Source organism: Cucurbita moschata, unplaced genomic scaffold (assembly GCF_002738365.1).
Source record: "Cucurbita moschata cultivar Rifu unplaced genomic scaffold, Cmos_1.0 Cmo_Scf00015, whole genome shotgun sequence".
NCBI lineage: Eukaryota > Viridiplantae > Streptophyta > Magnoliopsida > Cucurbitales > Cucurbitaceae > Cucurbita > Cucurbita moschata.
Window position 1 is genome coordinate 3296797 of NW_019268531.1, and position 27276 is coordinate 3324072.

At 39.0% G+C, this 27276-nt stretch overlaps 6 protein-coding genes across 6 annotated transcripts; 4 read left to right on the plus strand and 2 right to left on the minus strand.

Annotated features, from left to right (window-relative positions):
• The first annotated feature begins 2732 nt into the window (after positions 1-2732).
• LOC111453309 (probable glutathione S-transferase) lies at positions 2733-12135 on the plus strand. The gene is made up of 3 exons (XM_023094362.1): positions 2733-3044; positions 3858-4279; positions 12085-12135. The coding sequence occupies exons 1-2, from the start codon at positions 2733-2735 to the stop codon at positions 4212-4214; spliced, it is 669 nt and encodes a 222-aa protein (XP_022950130.1). The 3' UTR covers positions 4215-4279; positions 12085-12135.
• Positions 5279-6809, plus strand: LOC111453306 (7-deoxyloganetic acid glucosyltransferase-like). Its single transcript, XM_023094358.1, has 2 exons — positions 5279-5787; positions 5890-6809. Exons 1-2 carry the CDS (start codon positions 5289-5291, stop codon positions 6777-6779), a joined length of 1389 nt encoding a protein of 462 aa, XP_022950126.1. The 5' UTR covers positions 5279-5288; the 3' UTR covers positions 6780-6809.
• A 398-nt stretch (positions 12136-12533) lies between the features above and the next one.
• On the plus strand, positions 12534-14270 carry LOC111453307 (7-deoxyloganetic acid glucosyltransferase-like). The gene is made up of 2 exons (XM_023094360.1): positions 12534-13248; positions 13351-14270. The coding sequence occupies exons 1-2, from the start codon at positions 12750-12752 to the stop codon at positions 14238-14240; spliced, it is 1389 nt and encodes a 462-aa protein (XP_022950128.1). The 5' UTR covers positions 12534-12749; the 3' UTR covers positions 14241-14270.
• On the minus strand, positions 14238-14867 carry LOC111453310 (18.1 kDa class I heat shock protein-like). The gene has a single exon (XM_023094363.1). The coding sequence runs from the start codon at positions 14789-14791 to the stop codon at positions 14360-14362; it is 432 nt and encodes a 143-aa protein (XP_022950131.1). The 5' UTR covers positions 14792-14867; the 3' UTR covers positions 14238-14359.
• A 5866-nt stretch (positions 14868-20733) lies between these two features.
• LOC111453311 (copper transporter 2-like) lies at positions 20734-21227 on the plus strand. Its single transcript, XM_023094364.1, has one exon. It carries the CDS (start codon positions 20754-20756, stop codon positions 21162-21164), a length of 411 nt encoding a protein of 136 aa, XP_022950132.1. The 5' UTR covers positions 20734-20753; the 3' UTR covers positions 21165-21227.
• A 3027-nt stretch (positions 21228-24254) lies between these two features.
• LOC111453308 lies at positions 24255-26585 on the minus strand. Its single transcript, XM_023094361.1, has 5 exons — positions 25863-26585; positions 25468-25773; positions 25035-25380; positions 24811-24948; positions 24255-24709 (listed from the first exon to the last, which is right to left on the minus strand). The coding sequence occupies exons 1-5, from the start codon at positions 26169-26171 to the stop codon at positions 24627-24629; spliced, it is 1182 nt and encodes a 393-aa protein (XP_022950129.1). The 5' UTR covers positions 26172-26585; the 3' UTR covers positions 24255-24626.
• Between the last annotated feature and the right edge of the window lie 691 nt (positions 26586-27276).

Consider the following 27276-nt stretch of genomic DNA (forward strand, 5'->3'; position numbering starts at 1 on the left):
TTTTTTTTTTTTTTTTTTTTTTTTTACTTTCAAGAATATTTTTAAAACATTATTAAATGTTTCATGTTTGACATAAAATACTATTATTTCCATCCAAGACTAACGGTAAGAGTTTTTTTTTTTTTTAAGTTTTACCATAATATTAAAATTTTTGAAAATTTATGGATACTTTCGACCAATAATTTATGTATGATTGGTGTATATATATATATATATATATATAAAAGTTAAAAAGAAAAAAAAAAAAAAGGATAAAAGTTAATAAAATGAGACTGATATTTAGAAAACTGAAAAATGAAGAAAAGAATATATAGTTAAAATCTAAAATATAAAGCAACAAAATGATTTGGCATTTGGTAAGTACTCTACATATGAAGCAAACCCTAAAAAGAGTAAAAAAACAAAGAAACAAAATTTAAAAAGGAGAGGTGGTTGTAGTTGAAATATGGAAGCCTAGTTTTGGTTGCTTTAATTTGGTACCTACTCCTTTTTCTTTATCTTTCCTTACAAGATTTGCTTGGCTTAACTCGATCCATCCGACCCAATCACCAAATTTAAAGTGAATCTAACGACTTTTAAATCTAATATATAACCTAAACGTTCGGTTGGGCCAACTCAATTTGTGGTATCCCACATTGGAGTGAGAAGAGAACAAAACATTTTTTTGTATATGGGTGTGTAAACCTCTCTCTAGTAGACATGTTTTAGAATTTTGAGAGAAAATTCAAATGGAGAAACCCAAAAAATACAATATTTACTAGTGGTGAGCTTGAGCAATTACAAATGATATTAGTACCAAACACAGAGTCGTATGTCAATGAGGACCTTGGCCTCCAAAGGGGAGTGAATTGTGAGATCCTATATTTATTGAAGAGAGGAACGAAACGGTTCTTAAAACTATGATGGAAAGTCTAAAAACGACAATATTTGTTACACAATTGATAAAAATTAATTGATGCACATAAGCCATTAAATATTCATTAGTTCAGTGTTTAATTAACCGATATATATATATATATACGCTAAAGTCTTAAAAAAGAAGTAATTTAGAATTGATACATTTCTCGTCAAATCTCTACCTGGTATAGTAGCTGACTGGTTAAGGGATCAAATAGTCTTTTTAATAAGCTGGTTGAGGATTACATGATTGTTGCTTTTCAATTGACGCTTTTCGCATTAATTAGTACTTAAATAATCTTACTGGCTAGTGTGCCTGTTGCATTTGCTTCTCCTGGGAGTTGGTCGGTGAACAAAGATGTTGTATTTTTCGATACATCGATATGCATTGGATTAGTTTTTCTGGTTGGTGGGTATTCTTAATTCTCTTATCTCTTGAACCTCTTCGTTCTTGATACAAAAATGAAACGACCCTCCCCTACTAATTCTTTATTCTTTTCTTTTCCTCCCATTCGTAGAGACAAAAAAGCTAATATTACTAGTCATTATAGTTACCAAGATCAGAGGAGATTTGAACCCGTAACGGAAATATATATATAGTAATTTATAAGCCCTAATTAGATGCCTTTGAGTTCTATAATATATAATTTTATTCGTTATAAAATAATATTAATTGAATATAAATTTTAACTTGTTATTCAATAATATTTGAGTGGTAAATTTTGAGGGTTTTTTTTAGAGAAAAAATATATATTAATAAATAATGTTTTTTAGTTTTATTTTTATATATGGTGCCAGATCCATAAATTATTTGTTTAACCAATATCTTGATGCATGAAATAAGTATCTCGATGCAAAAATTATTAATTGATTAATTATTTAATTTAAAATTGTGTAAAATAATACTAACTTTAATTCAGTAGGTGAAGTATCAATAAGTTAATAACATTGTCTTTTCTACACTTGGGTTATTTATTAATTAATTAAATAGAATTTTATGTGAAACAAATTGAGTTTATATTAGTTGAATTTTATATGATTTTATTTATTTAATTTTTTTTTATAAGTATGGATTGTAATACTAATAAATGAGAGTTACTGATTAAAAAAAATTATATATATATATTCTAACGCTAATTAAAATGTCAAAATTTTAAATTTTAAATTTTATTTCTAAACTAAAACTAATATTTTGACGATATTGTCGATGATAACTCTCTAATTTCGGTAACTATTAACTTTAAAATTTTTATTTATATTTCATTCTCCTCTACTATTTTGTTGTTCTTTTAATTGATAACATACATTTATTATCAAATAAGTTATATTAATACCCTAAATTAAAAAAAGTATACATTCAAAATGAAACAATGGTAGGAATGACCAATCAACTTGTGCACCTTCATAACCTATTAATAAATTCCATTTTTAATTGTTTTTTTCAAAAATATCAAAAGACTTAGATTCAGCGACATTACTATTTTGTCGGTCAATTTGTGGGTAGTCATTTTTCTTGTCGGGTCAACCAAATCTTACTTTTAAGATTATTACCAAAATCAACATATATATAGTAGTTATGACGATCCAACCCGAACTCAATCAGTGAATTGTGAACTCTATTTGGATTGTTAAAGTACCAACTCAAAATGAGAGAAAAATCAATTTAGACCTGAAGATTAGGTGCCGTAAGGTTATAGGGATACACTCAAGTTGATTAAATGGGCCTTAATTAAGTCTCCATTATTATGATTATAAATAGGGTTAATTAAGAAAGGGAAGAACTTGTTGATGTTGGGTATTAAAAACTACTAATCTTTGTATTTACTTCAAAGAAAATGGGGGAAGAATTGCAGGTGTTTGGTAACCATGTGAGTCCCTTTAGTCGGCGAGTGGAGTTGGCTCTCCAACTCAAAGCCATACCATACCAATATATTGAGGAAGACATACCCAAAAAGAGCCATTTGCTCCTCAAATACAACCCACTTTACAAGAAGGTGCCCGTCCTCGTCCACAATGGAATACCCCTTCTAGAGTCTCTTATCATCCTCGAATATATCGATGAAAATTGGAAAACTAACCCTATATTGCCCCAACATCCTCGTGAAAGAGCTCGAGCAAGGTTTCTCGCCAAGTATATCGATCACAAGGTAACATAATTTAGATCCTATCATTTTGACTCTCGAAAATACAATGAAACGAATAACTAAAGTTGAAAGAAGCTAAATAAACACATACTTTTCGCTTTTAGACTTTTTCATACTCTTACAAGAAATGTTTCGTTTTCGTTTTTCAGGCTTCTCTTCAAGATTTTAAAATGTGTTAGGGAGAGGTTTCCACATCTTTTTAATTAATGCTTTGTTCCCCTCGAATCTTTTCCTAACAAAGACATTTTAAAACTGTGAGGGGGAAGTCTAGAAGAGAATTCAAATAGGATAATATCTGTTAGTGTAGACTTGGGCTATTACAAATGGTATCAAAGCCAGCTACCGGATCGTGTGCCAGCGAAAACGTTGGGCCCCAAGAGGTAAATTGTAAGATCCCGCGTTGATTGAAGAGGAGAATACAATATTCATTAAAATGTGTGGAAACATTTCCCATGTTGAGCTCGAATTCTTCCTCCCCAAAACTTGTGTAAACTCGGGTCTTTCATTCGGGCCTTCTTGAAGATGGGCACCTCGGGGAAAATGATATCCCACCCATGTGATCGAGACCTATAGACCCCACCCTTCGTATGGTTACAGGTCCAATCCTCGCCGCAGCGCAGTAATTAGTAGGTGATCAAAGACCTAAGATAAAAGAAGTAGCAAATTCATATACCGACCTTAGTGATATATCAGTGAATAAGAAGGATTAATAACTTGTCCTTCAAATAAAGGAATCATGGAATCATGTAAAACCTAAATGAGTTACAAATCAAACTTATGGACTCATAGTTCACACTTTTGATTTTGTTGGTTCAGGTGTTTCGTTCGTGGATCAAAGCCGCTAGAAGCGGAAGAGAAGGGAGAGAGAAGGCTGTAGAGGAAGCATGCAAAGCATTGGAACCACTTGAAAATGAGCTTAAAAGCAACAAGTTCTTCGGAGGAGACAGCATTGGGTTGGTGGACATCGTTGGCATCTTCGTAGGCTACTGGATTCCTGTCATGCAACAGGCTCTCGGCTTTCAGATTCTGACCACCCACAGGTTTCCAAAGCTAACCAAATGGAGCCAAGAGCTTTTGAAGCATAGCGTTGTGAACCAGGCTCTGCCTCCAAAACATGACCTTTCCTCTTATATTCAAGCTCGTTATCCACACAACCTCGGCTCTAAGCTGTGAGGGCCTGGCTGATGGTTCGATTTGTTGGGATATGTAACCAGATGCCTACATCGAAGATATATTTGGTAAAGATCTAGATATTTAGTAAAGATTTGATAGAGATATATTGGTTAGATTATATGTTTTGTAAATTGAAACCATATATATACCCATCAGCCAATGCTCTCAAAATGTCATTTTCTTCATTCTCGTTATTCTATCTTGTTGTACATATTGGAGTCATCAGTAATAAAACCTTTAGTCAATATTCCTCCTTGTATTTTCTCTCTCTTGTTTTTTTGTGTTCATCTTGATCGAGTGTGTGCGTTGTTGAGCGATCCTAACAATTGGTATCAAAGCTAACAACTGGTATCGATCCTAACACGATTATTATATTTACTATATCAGAGAATTGATGAATGGCAAAATCAGAGTATTCATAAAAATTGGCTGACCAAAAAGTTGTCTAAATTGAGTGTCTTTTGGAATATTCAAAGTGTAAGGGAAAGGAAAGAAAACTATTCGTATCCATTATTGTATTCACTGAATCAGAGAATGGATGAAAAAATTGGCCAACCAAAAAGTTACCTAAATTTGGTGTCTTTTGGAATATTCAGAGTGTAAGGGAAAGAAAAGAAAACAATTAGCATCCTAACTGTATCCATCCTAATATAATTATTGTATTCACTGCATTAGAGAATTGATGAATGGCAAAGACAAAATGTTCTAGAGATGAATGGATAAGCTTTAAAAATTGGCCAACCAAAAAGTTGCCTAAATTGGGTGTCTTTTGAGTGCAAGAGAAAGGAAAGAAACTCTTGTGTTAGATAAATATGAATATCAATTTTGACCATAACTTCCAGCAAGTTTCTCAAAAAGTCTTATTGGAGATAGTATTCCTCACATATAAACAAACAATCTTTCACTAAATTAACTTAAGTGAAGACTCAAGATCTTCCACTAAACTAACCAAGACTCACTCCCAATAATTCTTGAGTCCTCGTAACCCAATTAAAATCCTTATTTGGAAGTCCCAATAAGATAAGAATAAATATTAATGGTATGGAATGAGATCGCATTTCATCATCCATTTTCATGGAGCTTTCTCGCACCCATCATGTCCTCCTCTTTCCCTTTCCGGCCAAAGGCCACATCAAACCCTTCTTCTCTCTCGCCCAGCTCCTCTGCAACGCCGGTCTCCATGTCACCTTCCTCAACACCGACCACCACCACCGTCGCATCCACGACCTCAACCGCCTCGCCGCCCAACTTCCCACGCTTCACTTCGACTCTGTTTCTGACGGCCTCCCGCCGGATGAACCCCGCGATGTTCCCGATAGGAAGCTCTGTGAATCCATTCGTCAAGTCACCAGCTCCCTGTTTCGAGAGCTTCTGGTCTCCTACAATAATGGAACTTCTTCTGGCCGCCCGCCGATCACTTGTGTTATTACAGATGTCATGTTTCGGTTTCCGATTGATATAGCTGAAGAATTGGGTATCCCTGTTTTTACTTTCTCTACTTTCAGTGCCCGTTTCTTGTTCCTTATCTTCTGGATTCCCAAGCTCCTTGAAGATGGCCAGCTTCGATACCCAGGTAACTCGCATAACATTGGGTTTAATTTTTTTAATTGGATATTAAAATGGAAATTGGAGTTGAGACCCATTTCGTTTACTCTGTTTCCATCCGGCAATGCAGAGCAAGAACTCCATGGCGTTCCTGGGGCGGAAGGGCTTATAAGATGGAAAGATTTGCCGGGATTTTGGTCAGTCGAAGATGTAGCGGATTGGGATCCAATGAACTTCGTGAACCAGACCTTAGCCACGTCTCGATCCTCTGGTTTAATTCTCAACACATTCGACGAACTCGAAGCTCCATTTCTAACGAGTCTTTCCAAGATATACAAAAAAATTTACAGCCTTGGACCCATTAACTCTCTGTTGAAGAACATCCAGTCCCAACCCCAGTACAACCTTTGGAAAGAAGATCACAGTTGCATGGCGTGGCTCGACTCCCAGCCACGAAAATCCGTCGTGTTCGTCAGCTTCGGGAGCGTGGTGAAGTTAACAAACCGGCAGTTGGTGGAGTTTTGGAATGGATTGGTGAACAGTGGAAAGCCATTTCTGTTGGTGTTGAGATCAGATGTAATTGAGGCAGGGGAAGAAGTGGTGAGAGAAAACATGGAGAGGAAGGCAGAAGGGAGATGGATGATTGTGAGTTGGGCTCCACAAGAGGAGGTCTTGGCCCACGACGCCGTTGGTGGGTTCTTGACGCATTCTGGGTGGAACTCCACCTTGGAGAGCTTAGCTGCTGGTGTTCCTATGATCTCTTGGCCCCAAATCGGAGACCAAACAAGTAACTCTACATGGGTCTCTAAGGTCTGGAGAATTGGGCTTCAATTGGAGGATGGATTCGACAGCTCCACCATCGAGACCATGGTTCGGTCTGTAATGGATCAGACAATGGAGAAGACAGTTGCAGAGTTAGCTGAACGAGCCAAGAACAGAGCAAGTAAAAATGGGACGTCTTATAGAAATTTTCAAACTTTAATTCAGGACATCACAAACATAATTGAAACACACATCTAAGTAATAAACTCAGTTTCAGATTTATGAAAATTTCGAACTTTTACATATTTATTCAAGTCCATTCATTACATATCAACCAAACGCCACCACCCACCGGTGATCAGCTCGATTCTATCTCTTCACCCGGAGATTTCAACCGATTTTACCGCCGGCTTCTTCTCCGGCACCTTCGGAACGGTGACAGTCAGAACCCCATTCTCCATCGCCGCCTTGACCTCCTCCACTTTAGCATTCTGCGGCAATCTGAATCTCCTCAGGAACTTCCCTTTGCCACTTTCAACGCATCGTTCTTCTCCTCCTTTTCAACGCCCCTCTCGCCGCTGATCTGAAGCACGCCGCCGTCCTCCACCTCCACTTTGACTTCCTCCTTCTTCAGCCCCGGCAGATCGGCCTTGAAAATGTGGGCACCTAGCCCGAGGTTTCGTTATTGCTTTTATATGATTTTACTCAGTTAATCGAATATTTTACCATTTGAAACGATTACCAATTTTTTGAGTGGCCATTTTTTAGATTTTTCTCTCGTTCAGTCAACCATTTCCTCTCACCAATGGTCAAAAAGACAACAATGGTATCAAAATCTAGCTTAATCCACCTGTGATATATTATTGTAGAGAAGTACTTTATCAAAAGTCAAGTTGAATAACTCAAGGTCGACCTAACAACACATAGTTCTCTCTCAAGTTCAAGTAGAAGAAAATACAAAGCGTGAAAATACACACATCGTGGGGTCCATCTCGAGCAGGCTCGCTCACTCCTCCACGGGTGCATGGTTTACCGGCAATCAAAGGCGTGAAACAAGCTGTGCGACGGAGAGGCGCACCCCCTTTCCGACATCCTATTGCGGCGATGGAAAAGTGAGGCGGCGGAGGTCGAATGTGGGAAGAAGATGCGAGTGCCACGCACGGACCGAGGCGAAGAATTCATCTCAGCAAGCTTGGCATGCAGCGGCAACTAACGGCGCCTTTTTGGCAGTGGAACGAAGTGGCCGAGGCAGAAGGTGGAGTACCTCGTCATCGAGTCGGGAGAAGGAGGAGCGCAGCATCGGGAACCGTCACTACCGCCAGCAGCTGCACCCCCTGAACCAGTGGAGTTTGCAACACCCCGGACTGCAGATTCAACGATGGATGCCGATCGTGATGATGATCTGGTGGCCAAGTACCAAAGGATGGAAGACTAAGTGGGAGGAGGTGAACCACTTGGACTGGCGCCGTGCGAACTCGAACGAGAGGTGGCCGAACTGCATACCATCAGCGCAGATAAACCAAACAGGAGTGCAGCATTGGGAACCGTCATTGCTGCCAGCAGCTGCACTCCCTGAACCAGTGGAGTTTGTAACACCATAGACTGCAGATTCAACAATGGATGCCGATCACGATGATGATCTAGTGGCCAGGTACCGGAGGATGGAAAACCTAGTGGGAGGAGGTGAATCACCTGGACTGGCGACGTGCGAACTCGAACAAGAGGTGGTCGAATTGCATGCCATCAACGTAGATTAACCGAACAGGAGCGTAGCATCGGGAACCGTCACCGCCGTCAGCAGTTGCACCCCCTGAACCAGTGGAGTTTGCAACACCACGGACTACGGATTCAACGATGGATGCCGATCACGATGATGATTTGGTGGCCAGGTACCGGAGGATGGAAGACCAAGAGGAGGTGAACCCACCTGGACTGGCGGCGCGCAAACTCAAACAAGAGGTGACCAAACTGCATGCCATCAGCGCAGATGAACTGAACCTTCACCGAAGCAGAAAGGAACCCGTGCTGGTGGACATGCCGAAGGTGTATTTGATCGAAGGGGAAGAAGTAAATCAAAGGGCCCAAACAATGGGCGATCAAAATCAAGGAACCGAGGAAAATCTCCAAACAAACCAAACGTATTTGATCGAAGTGGTGCATCTTTTCATACGTCTCTAAATAAAGAGTTGCTTCAAAATTTCAAGTCTGGAAGTTTCGAGTGTTGGGTTTTATGTCCTAAAACTCATAGTTTGTAAACAAAAATATATTCTATTTTCAATAAAGTTATTATTGTTGTTTATTCAGTAAAGATTGTTATTGAATAAAGTGAACTTTATGATCATTAATCTAAATCCAATAAATTAAGAACATTCTGGCTATAGTATGATTACTTGAACTATATGTAGAGGCATAAGAGTGGATCAAGTTCAAGTATATAGTCAAAATGATCTATAGTATAAGGATAAGACTGAGTACCTTATTCTGGGAACACTATGGATGCGGCCCATTTTTGTATATGATATAAACAATGTGATCACTAAATTGTACATGTGAGTGGGGGCGTCCTATGCAATGAGTATTGCATAAGATCGGACCATGAAGAAAATCACTCTCACTTTATAATGTCGTTTACTGTTGAGACTGATTTTCTTTTCATTCGATGACCTAGGTAACTCAATCTTAATCTTGAGCTAACCATGAACTCCTGTTTATTCGAAATTATCCTTAGATTTGCATGGGTGAGAGTGGCTCAAGTTCGCCGACTTAATAGGCCTCCCATTCCAGGGGTAAGACTGGGTGAATAGCTGGGGACATGGTGTGCAAGATGAAATTCGCTTTTACCCACTTTTAGGGATAGAAGAGAGGTAGTCCCTTAAGTACTGACTCCAGATCTTGAACAAGGGGCCCCAACCACTCATTGGCTTGAGAAGGATTCGGTTCACTGGTTGGACCACAAACCAATTGTTCATAAGAGGATCAATGGGACATAAGGAACAAGAAGTAACTTCAGGGGTAAAACGGCTAATTGACCAAGCTCTAGTTACGAACAACCTGTGAAGGATCGACTTACTAATCATGGTTATATCAAATGGACAGAAATATATCTATAGTGAGGGGAGTGCAACTACTAGGCTATAGTGAAGTGTCCTAGTAGTTAACGAGTTTTAATGATTAACAAGGTTAATGAGTTTAACCGGTTAATCTTGGATCGTTGGAGCCCATGATCTATAGGTCCATTAGGTCCCTCTACTAGCTCATATCGAACTAAACATTAGAACAGTGTGACGAGTGAGTTCGAAGTGTTCGAATTCAAATTAGGGAATATGCGCTACATATATACAATATATTTAACAGCATTTTTGTTTTATTTATGAATTAAACAAAAAGAGACAATTTGAGATATTTAAATAAAATTTAAATATTTTAATCAAATATGTGTTAGAATTGATTGCGAACTTTTGAGTTAATATTAAATATTAATTAAATAGTTTAATTAATCATTTAATATTACTCTAATTTTAAATTAATTATTCAAATTAATTGTTGAATTAAAATGAAGAAAGTCAAAAAGTTGACTTCATTTAAGGAAAAAATCCATGTCAGTGGAATTTTGACACCGGTTTAACCAAACTTGCATGCTTGCCAAATAAACCCCACCAGTTTGAGTGGAATTTTGAGTGTCAAAATTTGGTGATCTCAAATTTGCATGAACATGCAAACATGACTCTATAAATAGAGTGATCATGGTACATGGGAGGGCTTCTTGGGAAAAACCTTGAGAAAAACCTGTCACAAATACTCTCTTCATATATACAAAATCCCTCCCAAGTTTAGTCACTCACCGGATTCCACAATCTTGTTCTAAGGCTAGAGGATAGTGGAGAAAACACTAGTGGTGGTTCGAAATCGGTTCGTAAAGAAAAAGAAATTTGAACTACAAAAGGTTAGTATTCAAACTCATTAAGTTTTAATACTTATGAACATGCTAGTTATTTACTATCATTGATGTTCTAAAAGTGCCTAAGATCCAAATTGCTTCCGCATGTGTTATATTAACACCATCATCGAGAAGGTGTATCTTGCGAACAATAAAGATTTGAAGATCGAACAGCGTGGACAGCCTGATTGAATCTTGAATTTTGAATTCAAGTGCATCTTTTCATTCGTCTCCAAATAAAGAGTTGCTTCGAAATTTCAAGTCTGGAAGTTTCGAGAAGGTGTATCTTGCCAACAACAAAGATTTGAAGATCGAAGAAAAGGAGATGTCCGCATAAAAACTCCGACAGGAAATCAATGGACATTAAAGAATGTCAGATATATTCCTAGTCTCAAGAAGAACTTGATCTCTATTGATCAGTTGGATAGCACAGGTTATGCAACAAAGTTTGGTAAGAGTTCGTGGAAGATTGTGAAGGGTGCTATGGTGGTAGCACGTGGCACAAAATCTGGAATTTTATACACCACTGCAGGGTGTATGAACAGAGCTGCTGTTGCTAAGAGTGCTTCAAATTCAAGTATATGACACAATAGACTTGGACATATGAGCGTTAAAGGAATGAAGATGTTGGTTGCGGAAGGAGTTTTGGAAGGTCTGAAATTTGTTGATATGAGTCCTTGTGAGAACTGCGTTATGAGCAAACAGAAACGAGTTAGCTTTACAAAATCTACCAGAGAATTGAAGAAAAGTACCGAGATAACTAAGCAAGTGGGAGTTGAGGTTGAGTTGCAGAACAATTCACAGAGTGATGTAGCAGATACTCAAGAAACTCCTGAGACTATTGTTGAGGAACCAGAGGTGAAGCAAGTGGGAGTTGAGGTTGAGTTCTTGAAAGATTCACCTAGTGATGTTGTAGTTGATACTCAAGAAACTCCTAAGATTGTTGCTGAAGAATCAGAAGAGGCGCAAGTGACACTTGAGCAGGTGTTGAAAAGATCATCTAGAGCCATCAGAGTACCAGATAGGTAAGTACCTTCTTTACACTATCGATTGGTGACTGATGAAGGGGAATGAAAGCCCCTTGATGAGGTCCTACAGTTGGAGGATACAACCAAGTGGGAGCAAGCTACGGATGATGGGATGTCTAGGCTTCATAAATGCGTTGCTGTTTCATCTACTGAGGCTGAGTACGTGGCATTGGCTGAAGCTGTGTACGTGGCAATGGTTGATGCTGGAAATGAGATGATATGGATGACAAGCTATCCAGAAGAATTAGGCAAGAAGCAACGCGAGAAGATTCTTCAGGTAGATAGTTAGAGTGTCATACAGTTGGCGAGAAACCCGATCTATCATTCAAAGACAAAACACAGAAGGCGATACCATTTCACTCGGAGGTTAGTGGAAGATGGTGATGTGTTTGGAGAAGATAGAGGGTGCAAAGAATCTAACAAACATTTTGTGTTGATGTTGAAACATTAACGTTGATAATGAAATTTTTGTTTGACTGGATCTGGATCAATCTCCAATGGGTAGATTGTTGGGTTGACTGGATCAATCTCCAAGTGGAGAGGGTTGACTGGATCAATCTCCTCGTGGGAGATTATTGAGATGGAGTCAAATGTCTAGCTAGAGATATATTTAGAAGATATTTAGTAAAGATCTGGAAGATATATTTGGGAAGTGATGTAATAGGGATATATATGGTAGATATTTGGTAAAAATTGGAGAGAAATATATTTATTAGATTATATACGGTCGGTTTAAATCTTTGGAAACTATATTTAATAAATTAAAACCATATATAACCATTAGACAGTGCTCTCAAAATGTTTTTTTTTTCTTCATTTTCTGTATTCTTATCTTGTTGTACATGCCTGAAGTCATAAAATCATTAGCCAATACTCCTCTTTGTATTTTCTCGTATTCATAGTGTGTGCGTTGTTGAGCAATTCTAACAATTGGTATTAGCGCTAACAACTGGTACCGATCTTTGTTATATTCAATGTATCACACAATTTAACAAATTCAAAGTGTTCTAGAGATAATGATAAGCTTTAAAAATTGGCCATCCAAAAAGTTGCCTAAATTGGGTGTCTTTTGGAATTTTGGAATATTTAGAGTGCAAGGGAAGGGAAAGAAACCCTTCTTAGAACTAACCAAAATCCTTCAAAACTACAGCTAATTGCACACACTTCGATAAGCCGAATGCAACTCCACAAAAGCCATTTTCTTTATAAGTCCCAATAAGTACTAATTGTATTGAATCATATCGCAGTTCATCATCCATTTCCATGGAGCTTTCTCCTACCCATCATCTCCTCCTTTTTCCCTTTCCGGCCAAAGGCCACATCAAACCCTTCTTCTCTCTCGCCCAGCTCCTCTGCAACGCCGGTGCCCGTGTCACCTTCCTCAACACCGACCACCACCACCGTCGCATCCACGACCTCGACCGCCTCGCCGCCCAACTTCCCACGCTTCACTTCGACTCTGTTTCTGACGGCCTCCCGCCGGATGAATCCCGCAATGTTTTCGATGGGAAGCTCTATGAATCCATTCGTCAAGTCACCAGCTCCCTGTTTCGAGAGCTTTTGGTCTCCTACAATAATGGAACTTCTTCTGGCCGCCCACCCATCACTTGTGTTATTACAGATTGCATGTTTCGTTTTCCGATTGATATAGCTGAAGAATTGGGTATCCCTGTTTTTACTTTCTCTACTTTCAGTGCCCGTTTCTTGTTCCTTTTCTTCTGGATTCCCAAGCTCCTTGAAGATGGCCAGCTTCGATACCCAGGTAACTCGCATAACATTGGGTTTAATTTTTTTAATTGGATATTAAAATGGAAATTGGAGTTGAGACCCATTTCGTTTACTCTGTTTCCATTCGGCGATGCAGAGCAAGAACTCCATGGCGTTCCTGGGGCGGAAGGGCTTATAAGATGCAAAGATTTGCCGGGATTTTTGTCAGACGAAGATGTAGCGCATTGGAAACCAATAAACTTCGTGAACCAGATCTTAGCCACGTCTCGATCCTCTGGTTTAATTCTCAACACATTCGACGAACTCGAAGCTCCATTTCTAACGAGTCTTTCCAAGATATACAAAAAAATTTACAGTCTTGGACCCATTAACTCTCTGTTGAAGAACTTCCAGTCCCAACCCCAGTACAACCTTTGGAAAGAAGATCACAGTTGCATGGCGTGGCTCGACTCCCAGCCACCAAAATCCGTCGTGTTCGTCAGCTTCGGGAGCGTGGTGAAGTTAACAAACCGGCAGTTGGTGGAGTTTTGGAATGGATTGGTGAACAGTGGAAAGCCATTTCTGTTGGTGTTGAGATCAGATGTAATTGAGGCAGGGGAAGAAGTGGTGAGAGAAAACATGGAGAGGAAGGCAGAAGGGAGATGGATGATTGTGAGTTGGGCTCCACAAGAGGAGGTCTTGGCCCACGACGCCGTTGGTGGGTTCTTGACGCATTCTGGGTGGAACTCCACCTTGGAGAGCTTAGCTGCTGGTGTTCCTATGATCTCTTGGACCCAAATCGGAGACCAAACAAGTAACTCTACATGGGTCTCTAAGGTCTGGAGAATTGGGCTTCAATTGGAGGATGGATTCGACAGCTTCACCATCGAGACCATGGTTCGGTCTGTAATGGATCAGACAATGGAGAAGACAGTTGCAGAGTTAGCTGAACGAGCCAAGAACAGAGCAAGTAAAAATGGGACGTCTTATAGAAATTTTCAAACTTTAATTCAGGACATCACAAACATAATTGAAACACACATCTAAGTAATAAACTCAGTTTCAGATTTATGAAAATTTCAAACTTTTACATATTTATTCAAGTCCATTCATTACATATCAACCAAACGCCACCACCCACCGGTGATCAGCTCGATTCTATCTCTTCACCCGGAGATTTCAACCGATTTTACCGCCGGCTTCTTCTCCGGCACCTTCGGAACGGTGACAGTCAGAACCCCATTCTCCATCGCCGCCTTGACCTCCTCCACTTTAGCATTCTGCGGCAGTCTGAATCTCCTCAGGAACTTCCCTTTGCCCCTTTCAACGCGATGCCATTTCTCGTTCTTCTCCTCCTTTTCAACGCCCCTCTCGCCGCTGATCTGAAGCACGCCGCCGTCCTCCACCTCCACTTTGACTTCCTCCTTCTTCAGCCCCGGCAGGTCGGCCTTGAAAATGTGGGCCTCTGGGGTCTCTTTCCAATCGACCTGCGTGTTGGCAAATGAGGAGGCTTCGCTGGCGGTGGTGGGTGCCCATATATCCGACAAGAAGGGGTCGAAGAGGCTCCTGGTGCCGAATACACTTGGAATCAAAGACATTTTGGGTTGGATTTGAATGACGAGTGGCTTATTAGATGAAATTTCTGTTGGTGTGGCGATGATCGGGAAATGGGGGTTTTATAAGGGGTGAGATTGTTGGAAAGAGGGATAGTGAAAGAGATAAGAATAGATGAATGCTGCGATACTTTATTATTGTCTACTGACTCAATGCTTAGAGGCTTACACAATTCCAGTATTTATACTTTATACACTGGACCAGAAATAGTAAATCATCGAAATCTAGAAAGAATTTAAATCTACTAACAATCTCCTAAAAATCTCATAGTTTGAATATTTGAATCATATCTCTACTACTCTGAATCATATCTTCATTTTGAATCATATCTCAACACTCCCCCTTGATTCAAAGTTGCAAATGCCAAGTAATCGTCTGAAGTAGCAAAACTTTTCTTTTGACAAAGCCTTGGTAAGTATGTCTGCTAGCTGTTCATCGGTGTTACAATATTCCAAGACAATTTCTTCGTCTGCAACAAGATCACGAATATAGTGATGTCGAAGTTCAATATGTTTTGTTCTACTGTGAAACGCTGGGTTCTTTGTCATAGAAATAGTTGCTTTATTATCACAAAATATCTTTGTTGCCCCTTTTTGCTCTTGTTGAAGGTCAGCTAACATTCTTCTTAGCCAAATGGCTTGACACGCTGCTGAAGTTGCTGCAACATATTCTGCTTCTGATGTTGACAACGCCACTGTTGCTTGTTTCTTTGAGCTCCAAGTGATCGCTCCTGACCCTAAAGTGAAAACATTGGCTGAAATGCTTCGTCTATCATCTAATGATCCTGCCCAATCACTATCAGTGAATCCATATAGTTTGAAATTAGAGGATTTAGAATACCAAATTCCATACTCCATAGTTCCGGCAATGTAACGTAAGACTCTTTTTGCTGCTCCATAATGAACCTTTGAAGGATGTTGCATAAACTTAGAAATAATACCAACAGGAAATGCAATGTCGGGTCGTGTGTGAGTTAAGTAAATCAGTCCGCCAACCAAGCTTCTGAACCTTCTAGCATCTGTCATTTCTGCTCCATCATCATGTTGTAATTTCTCATTAATATTCATAGGTGTAGCTGCAGGCTTACAATTAAGCATACCAAATTTACTCATAATATCTTTGGCATATTTTCTTTGTGAAATAAAAATTCCATCTTCAACTTGATATACTTCAAGACCAAGAAAATAGTGCAATAGACCCATATCTGACATCTCAAATTCACTCATCATTTGAGACTTAAATTTATCCAAAAGAGAGTTAGAAGAGCTAGTGTAAATAATATCGTCAACATAGAGGCAAATAATGATGAAATCACTTTTACCTTCCTTCTTCACATATAAAGTAGGCTCATTCTCACTTCTCATGTATCCTTTCTTTTGAAAATACCCATCAATCTTGCTGTACCAAGCTCGAGGGGCCTGCTTTAATCCGTATAGTGCCTTTCTCAACTTGTATACCTTTGTTTCTTTGTCCTTCTTTATGAATCCTTCTGGTTGTGCTACATAAACCTCTTCTTGTAAATCTCCGTTAAGAAATGCTGACTTAACATCAAACTGATAAACTGGCCACCGCAATTCTGCTGCTAATGCTAGAATAGTTCTTACAGTTTCAAAACGAGCTACTGGAGAAAAAGTTTCTTCAAAATCTATACCTTGTTGTTGTGCATACCCTTTTGCTACAAGACGGGCCTTATGCTTTTGTATGCTTCCATCTGGTGCAAATTTTGTCTTGAACACCCATTTCAAATTGATTGCATTTTTTTCGTTTGGTAAGTCAACCATCTCCCATGTTCCATTTTTCTCAATGGACTGCATCTCTTCTACCATGGCTTTCTTCCACTCTTCTCTTTCAGCTGCTTCGTCATAACACATAGGATCTGAAACAGTAAGAGCAAATTGACATGATGCATATATGTCAGTTAAAGATTTATACTTCTTTGGAGGTGTCTCATCTGAAAGTTCTTCAAGAGAAGAATCGCTGTTTAGTGATGCTGAAGATGATGAATTTGACACATTTTGTGTTGCAGTGGAGACATTAGGAGATGCACTGGAGTTGACCCTTGTTTCTTCATTTGGGGAAACTTCAACTGTAATCTTTTGCTGCTCCTGTTCTTTACTCCAATCCCAACTCACATTTTCATTAAATATTACATCCCTTCTAACTAAAATCTTTTCACTGATGGGGTTGTATAATTTATATGCCTTTGATTGAGTACAATAGCCAATGAAAATGCATTTTTCAGATTTTTCATCAAGCTTTTGACGAACTTGAGGACGTTTCAAAGCATAAGCAACACAACCAAAGATTCGTAAATGACTTACAGATGGTTTCCTTCTATGCCATGCTTCATAGGGAGTTCGATTCATAACCGCCTTTGTTGGTGAGATGTTTAATAGATAAACAGATGTTGCTACGGCTTCTGCCCAAAATTGGTCTGGAAGTCTCCTTGCTTGTAACATACTTCTTGCCATCTCCACAATAGTTCGATTTTTCCGTTCAGCGATTCCATTTTGTTCTGGAGTGTAGGGAGCTGTTAATTCCCTTTGGATGCCCTCTTCTTCACAAAACAGATTGAACTCTTTAGATATGAACTCGCCACCTCTGTCTGTTCGAAGAACTTTAATGTGACGGCCACTTTGGTTCTCTACCATAGCTTTAAACATCTGGAACTTCTGAAAAGTTTCTGACTTATGTTGTAGGAAGTAGACCCAGCTCATGCGACTATAATCATCAATGAATAGTAAAAAATATATACTCCCACCCAAGGAATTCGTTTGCATTGGCCCACATAAATCAGCATGAATTAGTTCTAGACAGTGTGAAGCTCTTCTAGCTTTTCCAACAGGAAAGGACTTCCTAGTCTGCTTGCCATAAATGCATCCTTCACATAAATTAGTTGAGTCAATTCTTGGTAATCCGAAAACCATACCTTTATTCCTGAGTATTTTCAGGCCGTTCATATGAAGATGTCCATATCTGAGATGCCATAATGTTGAGTCATCTTTCGTGCTAGCAGCAAGAGCAAAATCCTCCATGTTAGAAATATCAAGTGGAAACATCTTATTTGAAGTCATGGCAATTTGAACTTTATGACCTGATTTTTTATGTGTAATGACACATGTGTTGTCATCAAATAGAACTGAATGTCCTCTAGTCATCAATTGTCCAACACTCAATAAGTTATACCCTAAATCAGGTACAAATTGAACATTGTCTAATTGTTTTATCTTACCATGACCGGTTTCGACTTTCACCGTACCTTTTCCCTCAACTTGCATCTCTTTTGTGTTTCCAAGTTGCACCTTAATTTTTTGTGTCTCATCCAGCTCTTTGAATAAGGATTTGGTGCCTGTCATATGGTTCGAGCATCCGCTATCAACAAACCATAAGTCACCTTTTCTTGGATTAGTATCCATGCACGCCATAAGCAGCTTTTCTTCTTCTTCTTCATTCTCTGCTGCAAAATTCATTTGTTGATTTTTATACCAACAATTAGATTTTGTGTGCCCATACCTTTTGCAATAGTAACATTGTATGACATTCTTTTGTTCATTGAATTGTCTTTGTCCATCACTTCTCCATCTACCCCTGTTATCACGACCACCATGGAAGCTGCGAAATCCTCCTCTTCCACGACTTCTACCTGCTAAATGACTATTTTCTCTTTCGTTGTTGGTTGTCTCCTTCACTTGTAGTGCCTTTTCTTCGTTCCTTTCTGATGCTCTGTTGATTCTTGCCTCATGAGCCTGAAGCGAGCCCATCAGTTCATCAACGGAGAGTATGGATAGATCCTTAGCTTCTTCTATGGCAGCCACCACATGGTCAAACTTTGGAGTTAAGCTTCTCAACACCTTTGCAACAATTGTTTCGTCTGAAATTTTCTCTCCATAGGTGCGCATCTGACTGACTATTGCCATTGTTCTGGACAAAAAGTCAGCAATTGATTCGCCATTCGTCATGAGCAGAGTTTCAAAATCACGTCTTAGAGACTGCAATTTCACTATTATGACTTTTGAATCTCCCTGAAACTCTTTCTGCAGAATTGACCATGCTTGCTTTGATGTGGTTGCTGCTGCAATTCGTGAAAATATAGTCTCATGAACTGCTTGCTGAATAATGAATAAAGCCTTGGCATCGTTTTTCTTGGTTTCTCTTAGTCTCTCCTTTTCTTCTATTGTGGGTTCTAAAAGATCAACAAACCCGTGCTCCACCAAGTCCCATAGCTCCTGCGATCTGAGCAAGGTCTTCATCTTGATGCTCCACCACTCATATTTCTCACCATTAAAGATTGGTAACAACGGTGCAGAAGAAGAAAAACCAGCTACTGCCATTTTGTTTTGTGAAAGAAAATAATCACTCGCCCTCGTGTCGAACGAACCTGGCTCTGATACCAAAATTGTTGGAAAGAGGGATAGTGAAAGAGATAAGAATAGATGAATGCTGCGATACTTTATTATTGTCTACTGACTCAATGCTTAGAGGCTTACACAATTCCAGTATTTATACTTTATACACTGGACCAGAAATAGTAAATCATCGAAATCTAGAAAGAATTTAAATCTACTAACAATCTCCTAAAAATCTCATAGTTTGAATATTTGAATCATATCTCTACTACTCTGAATCATATCTTCATTTTGAATCATATCTCAACAGAGATTGGTAATAAGGAGTTTCGGGGATGTTCTTCGGAGTTCTTTAATGGGTAATTGCTGGCAGTGTTCTTCATCCTTCCACTGCCTTCTCCTACCTTCTTCCCCTGCATGGCCATGGCTTCGAACCCAGCATCATCGAGGAGCTTCTCGCGACTTCCTTCGCAATGGAGGCAGCCCAGCTGCTTGGAGTTTGGGCTGTCCGCACCAGCCCAGCCCGTTAACCTTTTGCATATTGGACCTAAATGATCGAGCTTATATGGAAACCTCCTCTAAAAACATGTCAATATCTCAAGATTTTTATATGGACCTAATTTTTCTATGAGCTTTGAGTCGAGACATCTAGGAATTTAAAACCAGAACGCCCAAACCAATGATGTTTTCTATTACATGGAAGGAGATATAGAAGTCATGAGTTCGATTCATAGGTTGTCAAACCTACGTCGACCTCTCATTCACGAACACCTCAGAATCCTAACATAGACCCTGAGGATGTTTCAAATGAGGCTAATATAAATAGAGGAACCAACACCATCCAAGATATGCAATTCTACTGTGTTCAACTCGACGCCACTTCGGCCAACTATGAACTTAAGTATTGGAGCGTGTTAGGCATAGCACCACACAAATAAGATTAGTGTGATTTAAAGAGCCAGAAAGAAGTGAGCGTGTGAATAAAAATGTAACAGCCCAGCCCAGAAAGACGATTTCCCTTTCGAGTTTCCCTTAAGGTTTTAAAACGCGTCTACTAAGAAAAGTTTTCACAACCTTTTAAGAAATGTTTCTGTTCCCCTCTCCAATCGATGTGAGATCTCACAATTCACCTTATTGGGGGCCTAACGTCTTTGTTGGCATACCAACTTGATGACTGACTCTAATACTATTTGTAACCGTCCAAACTAGTGGACATCGTCCTTTTTAGGCTTCCCCTTCTGAGCTTTCTCTAAATATTTTTAAAGCGTTTTTGTTTGTTAGGAAGAAGTTTCTACACTCTTATAAGGAATAATTCGTTCCTATCTTCAACCAACGTAGAATATCACAAAAGCGGAAGAAAGTTAGAACCAAACAAACTCTGCACAACAAAACAAAAGATTCCCCATCAATGTTTGGGCGGACAAGCTAATGACTTAAAGTTAACTTTTAGCTAATCACAACGTTAAACTGCTGCTAATTAAACGTCGCCAGTTTAGCTGAGCCCTGTCTCTCATCTCCATTGTTATATATATATAAACACACACACTAAGCAGCCAAATCCCATTTCTCTCTATCTCTCTCAGGTTGAGAACATTGAGAAATGGAATCCATGCCCATGTCTCCTCCAGCCATGGATGGCAGAGACACTCCAATGATGCAGATGAGCTTCTACTGGGGCAAAGATGCAGTGGTTCTCTTTTCAGAGTGGCCTAAACAGAGTGTTGGCATGTACATACTGGCCTTCTTCTTCATCTTCCTGCTGGCCTTCGCCATCGAGTTCTTGAGCCACACGCAGCCAACCAAGCTTCCCAAGAGCCCCGTTGGCAGCGCCTCCATTCAGGCCCTCGTCTATGCTTTCAGGACAGGGTTGGCTTATCTGGTCATGTTGGCTGTTATGTCCTTCAACGTTGGGATGTTTATAGCGGCTGTGGCAGGGCATAGTCTTGGATATTTTGTTGTCAAACTTCGTGCTCTTACTGCTGGAAAGAGGAGTGATTGTAATGAAGTTTGAGTGATTGTAGTGTTCTTGAAATGCTTGTTTTCATTCATTTCCTTTATGATGATTGTATAATCAATCAATATGTGAAATGAAACTTTGGTTAATACTAAGTTGGTTGATATTAATCTGAAAATGAACAACTTTTTCACGTTGGCGTAGAGCACCACTTGATTGGGAAAAGGTTAAGGCATCTACCTAGCATTGTTCATTTTGGATGAGATCGCAAAAGTTCAAAAGCCCAAGTCTACAGCGACAACACCAACAAAAAGATACCAAAAATTAGAAAAGATAAATTATTTGAGTGCCAAAGTCTAAGCGATCCACCCCTAGCAGATATTATCCTCTTTGGGCTTTCCTTTTCGGGTTTCCCTTCAAGACTTTAAAATGAGTCTCCTAAGGGAAGGTTTCCACATCCTTATAAATGATGGTTTGTTCTCCTTCTCAACCAATGTGGGACATCACAGGTTTTCACTCCTTTAACCGACGTAGGATCTCATAATCCACCCCCCTCCAAGGTCTAATGTCCTCGTTGGCACTCGTTCCCCTCTCCAATCGATGGATGCTGGCACCCGTTCCCTTCTCTAATCAATGTGGGATCTCACAATCCACCCCTTCAAGGTCCAACGTCCTTGCTGGTTGTCTCTGATATCATTTGTAACAGCCCAAGTCCACGCTAGTAAGAGATTTCCACATCCTTACAAAGAATGGTTTATTCTCTTTTCCACTTTTTTTTGGGTGTTTAGGATGGTGTTTAGAACTCATAAATTGAATCCTTTCCAAGTTGAAATGCATAGGTTTGAACAGCTAAGTATGATATGGGACATTATTCCTTGTAAGTTGGAGATTATGAACACAGAAAGGTATGAATGACCCACAACTCAAACACGAGATGATGCAATATTTGTGGAGGTTTTATAAATGTTTATTTTACATTTAAAAAATATAATCAATATTTTAAAATAATGATCTTAAATAAATTATATTACCGATTTGCAATATTCACAATTGCTTTTGTGGAAGTTAGTTGAACAACTAGTTGAATAGGATGAGCATATGGCATCATATAACCATCAATACAAGTTTGGAGTAGTTGAGGTTTGTTCATAAATTTTAAGACCTTACGTTTTTTTTTTCTTTCTTTTTCAAAATTCGATCCAATTATGATGCATATTTAAAATTAACTTCATTTCAAAATGTTTTAACTACGATCAACATAATCTTGACATAACAGCTCACATGGCATTGCGATGCATGTGATGATCGTCATAGCAACCTAACAAGACTCGGTCTCGCGTTAAATGGAACCACAAATCATTCATCTACTTAATTACATCAAACCCATAAATATTCTTGCCTTCTATCTATGATATTACTGATCCATTGGGATGGGTAAACCTACCACTTTACTTTCACTTAGACTCGGCCCAAACCAGTGAGAGAATCCTTCTGCTGGGCTCCATCCCCCCAAGAAGACATTTATTCGAATTCGGTTATAATTGGTGTAATGTCGGGGTATGTGTGGGTTGTTGGATGATGAAAATTCCACATCGACTAATTTAGAGAATGATTATGGGTTTATAAGTGAGGAATACTAACTCCATTGGTACGAGGTTTTTTGAGGAAGTCTAAAGCAAACAATATCATACTATTGTAGAGAGTATATTCGTGTAACGTGAGTGAGAAATATGTGACCATGTGGGGCAAGATTTGGTGAAGGGATATAGAAGCATGAATGGGTCATAGTTGAAGTGGAGAAGGAATCAACATCAAAGACAGGCGCGAGGAGGCGAGGAGGGCAGGAGAATCGTGATGAAAGCGACTTGGTTCACCGCAAAGTGGGAGTGGAGTGGTGCTTGTGTGGCGTTGTGTGAGGCGCCCCGTCCCGACATGCCCGCAAGCACGCACGCACGCACATAACAAACCCTAAACGTGGCACGCGAAGAGCGGCAGTGGGCGCGCGCCGTGTCCTTTCCCTTGTAATTTAAGTATAATGTTAAAACATAATTGATAAAGGAATTTGTATTCATTTTGAATACATTATTAATATTAGGAAGATATTTTTCTTTCCATAAATAAAAATAAAAATAAAAATAAATCAATAAAAAGCAAAAAGGGTGTAGTGTCGATCAAAACTTCACATGGCCACCACTTGCTTTTCATAGAAACATAATAATTAGGCATCTAATAACCCTAAAAAATTCCTATTTCTTCAACTTTTTTTTTTTCAAAAATCCCATTATTCTTAATTATTTTGTTTTTTTATTTATATATTTCAAAATTCATTTCCAATTTCAAATTTACGAGATTATTTTGATAAAATGTATTTTAATATCATTTTTGGTCGAAAATAAAAAAGTTAAAAAGGAACACAAATCTTCTCGGGGCAAGAAAAAGGCAATTTATTCCTCTCCCTTCCAGACGAAATCAAAGAATTCGGCCTCCATTTTTATTTATTTTCTTTTATAATTAAAAACATTAAAATTCATAGCTTTTCTTTTCTTTTTTTCTAACGAAGAATAATTTAAATATTAATTTTAGGCGTTGATTTTTAAAGAAAATACTACTTCCAACTCACTCAAAAATTAATAATAAAAATTATTAATTTAGTCAAATCAAACTTTCATTAGTCAAAGATTAATCTCTAATCAACTAATTTCTATTGTTTATCGGAAGTCTTTGTAAATGTTTAAATTTTTTAGAAAATTAATTAATATATATTTAAATTTTATTCCAAATAAACCTAAATTTTTTACTTAAACACAAAATTAAAATTTTAAATTCAATTTATTTCCAAATAGAAAACCAATAATAATCATTATTAACAAATTATGCGATGATTTTTTCAGTTTATTAGACTTTCGGTAACCATTTTTAATTTAATCATTTTAAAACATTATATTAAGATGAATATCCATGGTAACATGATTGAGAATATATAAAATTAAAAAAAAAATGATTAAATTATATTCATAAATGATAGCCCTATCTGCTTTTTAAACTTGTAGATTTGAATTACAATTATAGGTCTCTTGTGAGGATTCCATTTTCAGTTTTGTATTTTTTTTCAAAAAAGAAAAAGAAAAAGAAAAAGAGAAATAAAAATTAGTTAATATATTATTTAATTAGTGCAAGGGCCCCACTGGACATATTAGAATCCTAAACAAAGTTCCTAATCTGCCCCTTCCACAAAATTAACAAAACCAACCCATCCTTAATTAACCCCCTTCTTCTCTTTTGCAGAGTTAACCAACATAATCAAAACAACAATAAAAACCCAACTTAAACACATTTTTATTTCTTCTAATCTTACTCCTAATCCCAATTAACCAAAAACCCCTTTAAATTTGCCTTTCCTTTCCTGTCTTACCCTTTTCCTATTAAACAAAATACTCTAATTAATCTAACACAGCGGTTAGTGATTCTAATTAGCCCCCCTTTTATTCTAATCCCGGTGTTGTTGTTGCTGTTGTTGCTTCAGTAAGTCCACTCCTGTGGAAGCCGGATGTCATGGTTTACTTCCGGCGCCGGCGTCTCATTCCGAAGCCTTGCAGTGACATCTGAGATCAAGGAGAATGAACACACTAAGATCAGTAAAAATGGTGAAAATAAAATGGGGTTTGAAGGAATGAGGGTTTTCAGAGATGACCCTTTTTCTTACCGTTGTTCTTAACTGCGTTGGAAACTGGAGGGGGACGGGATTGAAGCTGTTGGGGCTGGACACGCTGCACGTACATGTCGTCTAAGTTGAGATTCAGGGCTTGCATCACTCTAGCAGGAACAAGAACAGTCGAGCATGCTGTGGAGGGAAATAATCTGATGTTAAAATGGGGAAAAAGAACTCGGTGAATCTGGGATTCAATGGGGAAGTAAGTTGTTACAGACCTGGCTTCTTGCGATTTTCGGAGACGGTGCCATTTTGTTGTCGTGGCAAAAACACCCCTGTACCGGCGCATTCTCTCTTCCCGCCGGGAGCACCGAGAAACACCGCCCTCATGCCGGAGACTTTCGGCGGGGGGTTCATAGAGTGTTTCCGTGGAGGAGGAGCCCAAGTCGTTTGGATCGATAAGCCAGTTGTAGAGCGACAGTTTCTGCCATTGAAGAACTCGGTATTTCTTCCCTTGTTCTGCGGCACTTGGGGCTGATATTGACCAGCAGAGCACTTTGTCTGTCCCATACGAGCCACCGTGTTTATTTGCTGAATAATCTGTTGTCGTCTCAGATTCAGAAACTGTATAAAGACAAAATCCCATAAGAGACAAAGCAGAGAGACGAATGAAACCTCCATGAAATCGAACGTTGTACTACTAGTACTTACTTCGGAAGCCTGCAGCTGTTGGTAAACTACGGCGTCGGCCTCGAGGTTTTTGAGCGGAACAGAGACTGGAACGGGCTTTCTAGGTGGAGCGAGAGGTCGACTAGTGTGGGTAAAACCGTATGATTCTTCATTCATGCGCATCTTCGAGACTTCACCGGCAGCGGCGTGGAGTAGATCCAAAGTGAGTTGAGTATGAGACGCTTGGAAATGGCCATTGGGACTTCCCCTGCTAGAGCCCTGTTTGTAGCCGCAACCACTTCCCACAGAGCACAGAGTAGACTGTGGTGAACCCGAAAACCCCCAACCCTGTCAAAAGAGAAAACCCACAAATCAGAAAGAGTCGCAAAAACAGGGGATGAGAAATTTAGAAACCAAATACATCATCCAACACATACATGAGAGTTGTCGAGTCCAAAACCATCTTCCAGAGTGGAACGCGCCATTTGATGTGTCAATCCAGCGATGTATTCCTCCTCGTCACTCTCTGTTTCGCTGGAACCAACCAGAGATTCAACCGGCGAACTAAGATCAGAAGTAACCCCAAAAGCCCCCAATCCAAGAGGAAACTCAAAAGGGTACAACCCAACCCCAGCTCTCCCATTCTTAACATCACTACCCTCATACTTCCCCTCAAGGAACAAGTCGTCGTCGTGAAGGAACTTAGGAGGAAGCCAAAACTCCCCATCGTCTAAACTATCAGCCATTTCAGAAAGCCCAAAAAAGACCCAAAAGAAATAAAGCTATCAAAACTCCACCAAAAAGAAAGAGAGAGCACTCTCAAAGCAGAGAGTATATTTGGGATTATGTTTTGCGGCTTGGTTAAGGTTTTAATAATAACAAGAAGAAGGAAGAAGAGAGAGTATGAATAGGGTTTGAAGGAAGTTGAGTGGCGCCCAGCCAAGCCAAAAGGGCCCCAGTCAAAACAGAGGAAATGGGGCGGAAGAGCTTAAAGGGCTCACAGTGGTGGGAGCCCCAAAAGAAGGAAAGTGAACTGGATGTGAATCAGAGAGAAGGAGGGCGACTGGGATGGGACCGTATATGAAGAGGAGAATATAACATAACAATAAGAAGGAGAGGAAAAAGCCAGAAAATACAGAGAGAAACAAAGAAGGAAGAAGAAGGGTCGGAAGGGAATTCCTCGGAATACGTTTTAAAAGCAGAGGAAGTGGAAAAGTTCATAAAAACAGAGGCTGAGGCCTCACGCGCGTCTGTATGGCGCGTGATGGATACTCGCTGGCGTTAGTGGGACGACGGTTTCCTTCGTGGCCGGGCAAGTTATGGTCCATTTAGAAGCCGTTTTGTGGGGCCCACTCTAGCAAATGGATGCCACTCGCTCCACCATGTGACTAGCTTCCTTATTACGGGTTTTTTGTTTTTTCTTTTTAAATATAAACAATAATAGTAAGAAAATAATTAATTGTTAAATTTTTTATTTTTTATTTTTTAAAAGAGCGAAACGGTGCGTTTAGTAGAAGAGAGTGGATATCCCCAACAAAACCGCATTTTAAGTCAGCGACTCCTAAATTAATAAGATAATTTAAACATATATTTAATTTTACTTTATATTACTTAATCCTCATCCATTATGTTCTTTCTACAAAATATTAATAATAACAAAAATTACTTAGTGATTAAGTAACATTTTAGTGGGTTTGTATCGTTAATGTGTTTGGTATTGACATTTGTTTTTTAATTTCGTTTACTTACCAATAATTAATGAAAAATCAAATCATATAAACTAAAATAATTAATTATTAAACAAAAGTTAATAAAGGGGTCGTCGAATGGGTGGGCAAACGACATAACATT

Coding starts and splice junctions, on each gene's coding strand:
- LOC111453309 (XM_023094362.1), top strand. CDS start 2,733: ATGGGGGAAGAATTGCAGGTGTTTGGTAACCATGTGAGTCCCTTTAGT. Junction 3,045..3,857: donor CCAAGTATATCGATCACAAG/GTAACATAATTT, acceptor TTGTTGGTTCAG/GTGTTTCGTTCGTGGATCAA.
- LOC111453306 (XM_023094358.1), top strand. CDS start 5,289: ATGGAGCTTTCTCGCACCCATCATGTCCTCCTCTTTCCCTTTCCGGCC. Junction 5,788..5,889: donor TGGCCAGCTTCGATACCCAG/GTAACTCGCATA, acceptor CCGGCAATGCAG/AGCAAGAACTCCATGGCGTT.
- LOC111453307 (XM_023094360.1), top strand. CDS start 12,750: ATGGAGCTTTCTCCTACCCATCATCTCCTCCTTTTTCCCTTTCCGGCC. Junction 13,249..13,350: donor TGGCCAGCTTCGATACCCAG/GTAACTCGCATA, acceptor TCGGCGATGCAG/AGCAAGAACTCCATGGCGTT.
- LOC111453310 (XM_023094363.1), bottom strand. CDS start 14,791: ATGTCTTTGATTCCAAGTGTATTCGGCACCAGGAGCCTCTTCGACCCC.
- LOC111453311 (XM_023094364.1), top strand. CDS start 20,754: ATGGAATCCATGCCCATGTCTCCTCCAGCCATGGATGGCAGAGACACT.
- LOC111453308 (XM_023094361.1), bottom strand. CDS start 26,171: ATGGCTGATAGTTTAGACGATGGGGAGTTTTGGCTTCCTCCTAAGTTC. Junction 25,381..25,467: donor AACAGCTGCAGGCTTCCGAA/GTAAGTACTAGT, acceptor GTCTTTATACAG/TTTCTGAATCTGAGACGACA. Junction 24,710..24,810: donor CAACGCAGTTAAGAACAACG/GTAAGAAAAAGG, acceptor CCTTGATCTCAG/ATGTCACTGCAAGGCTTCGG.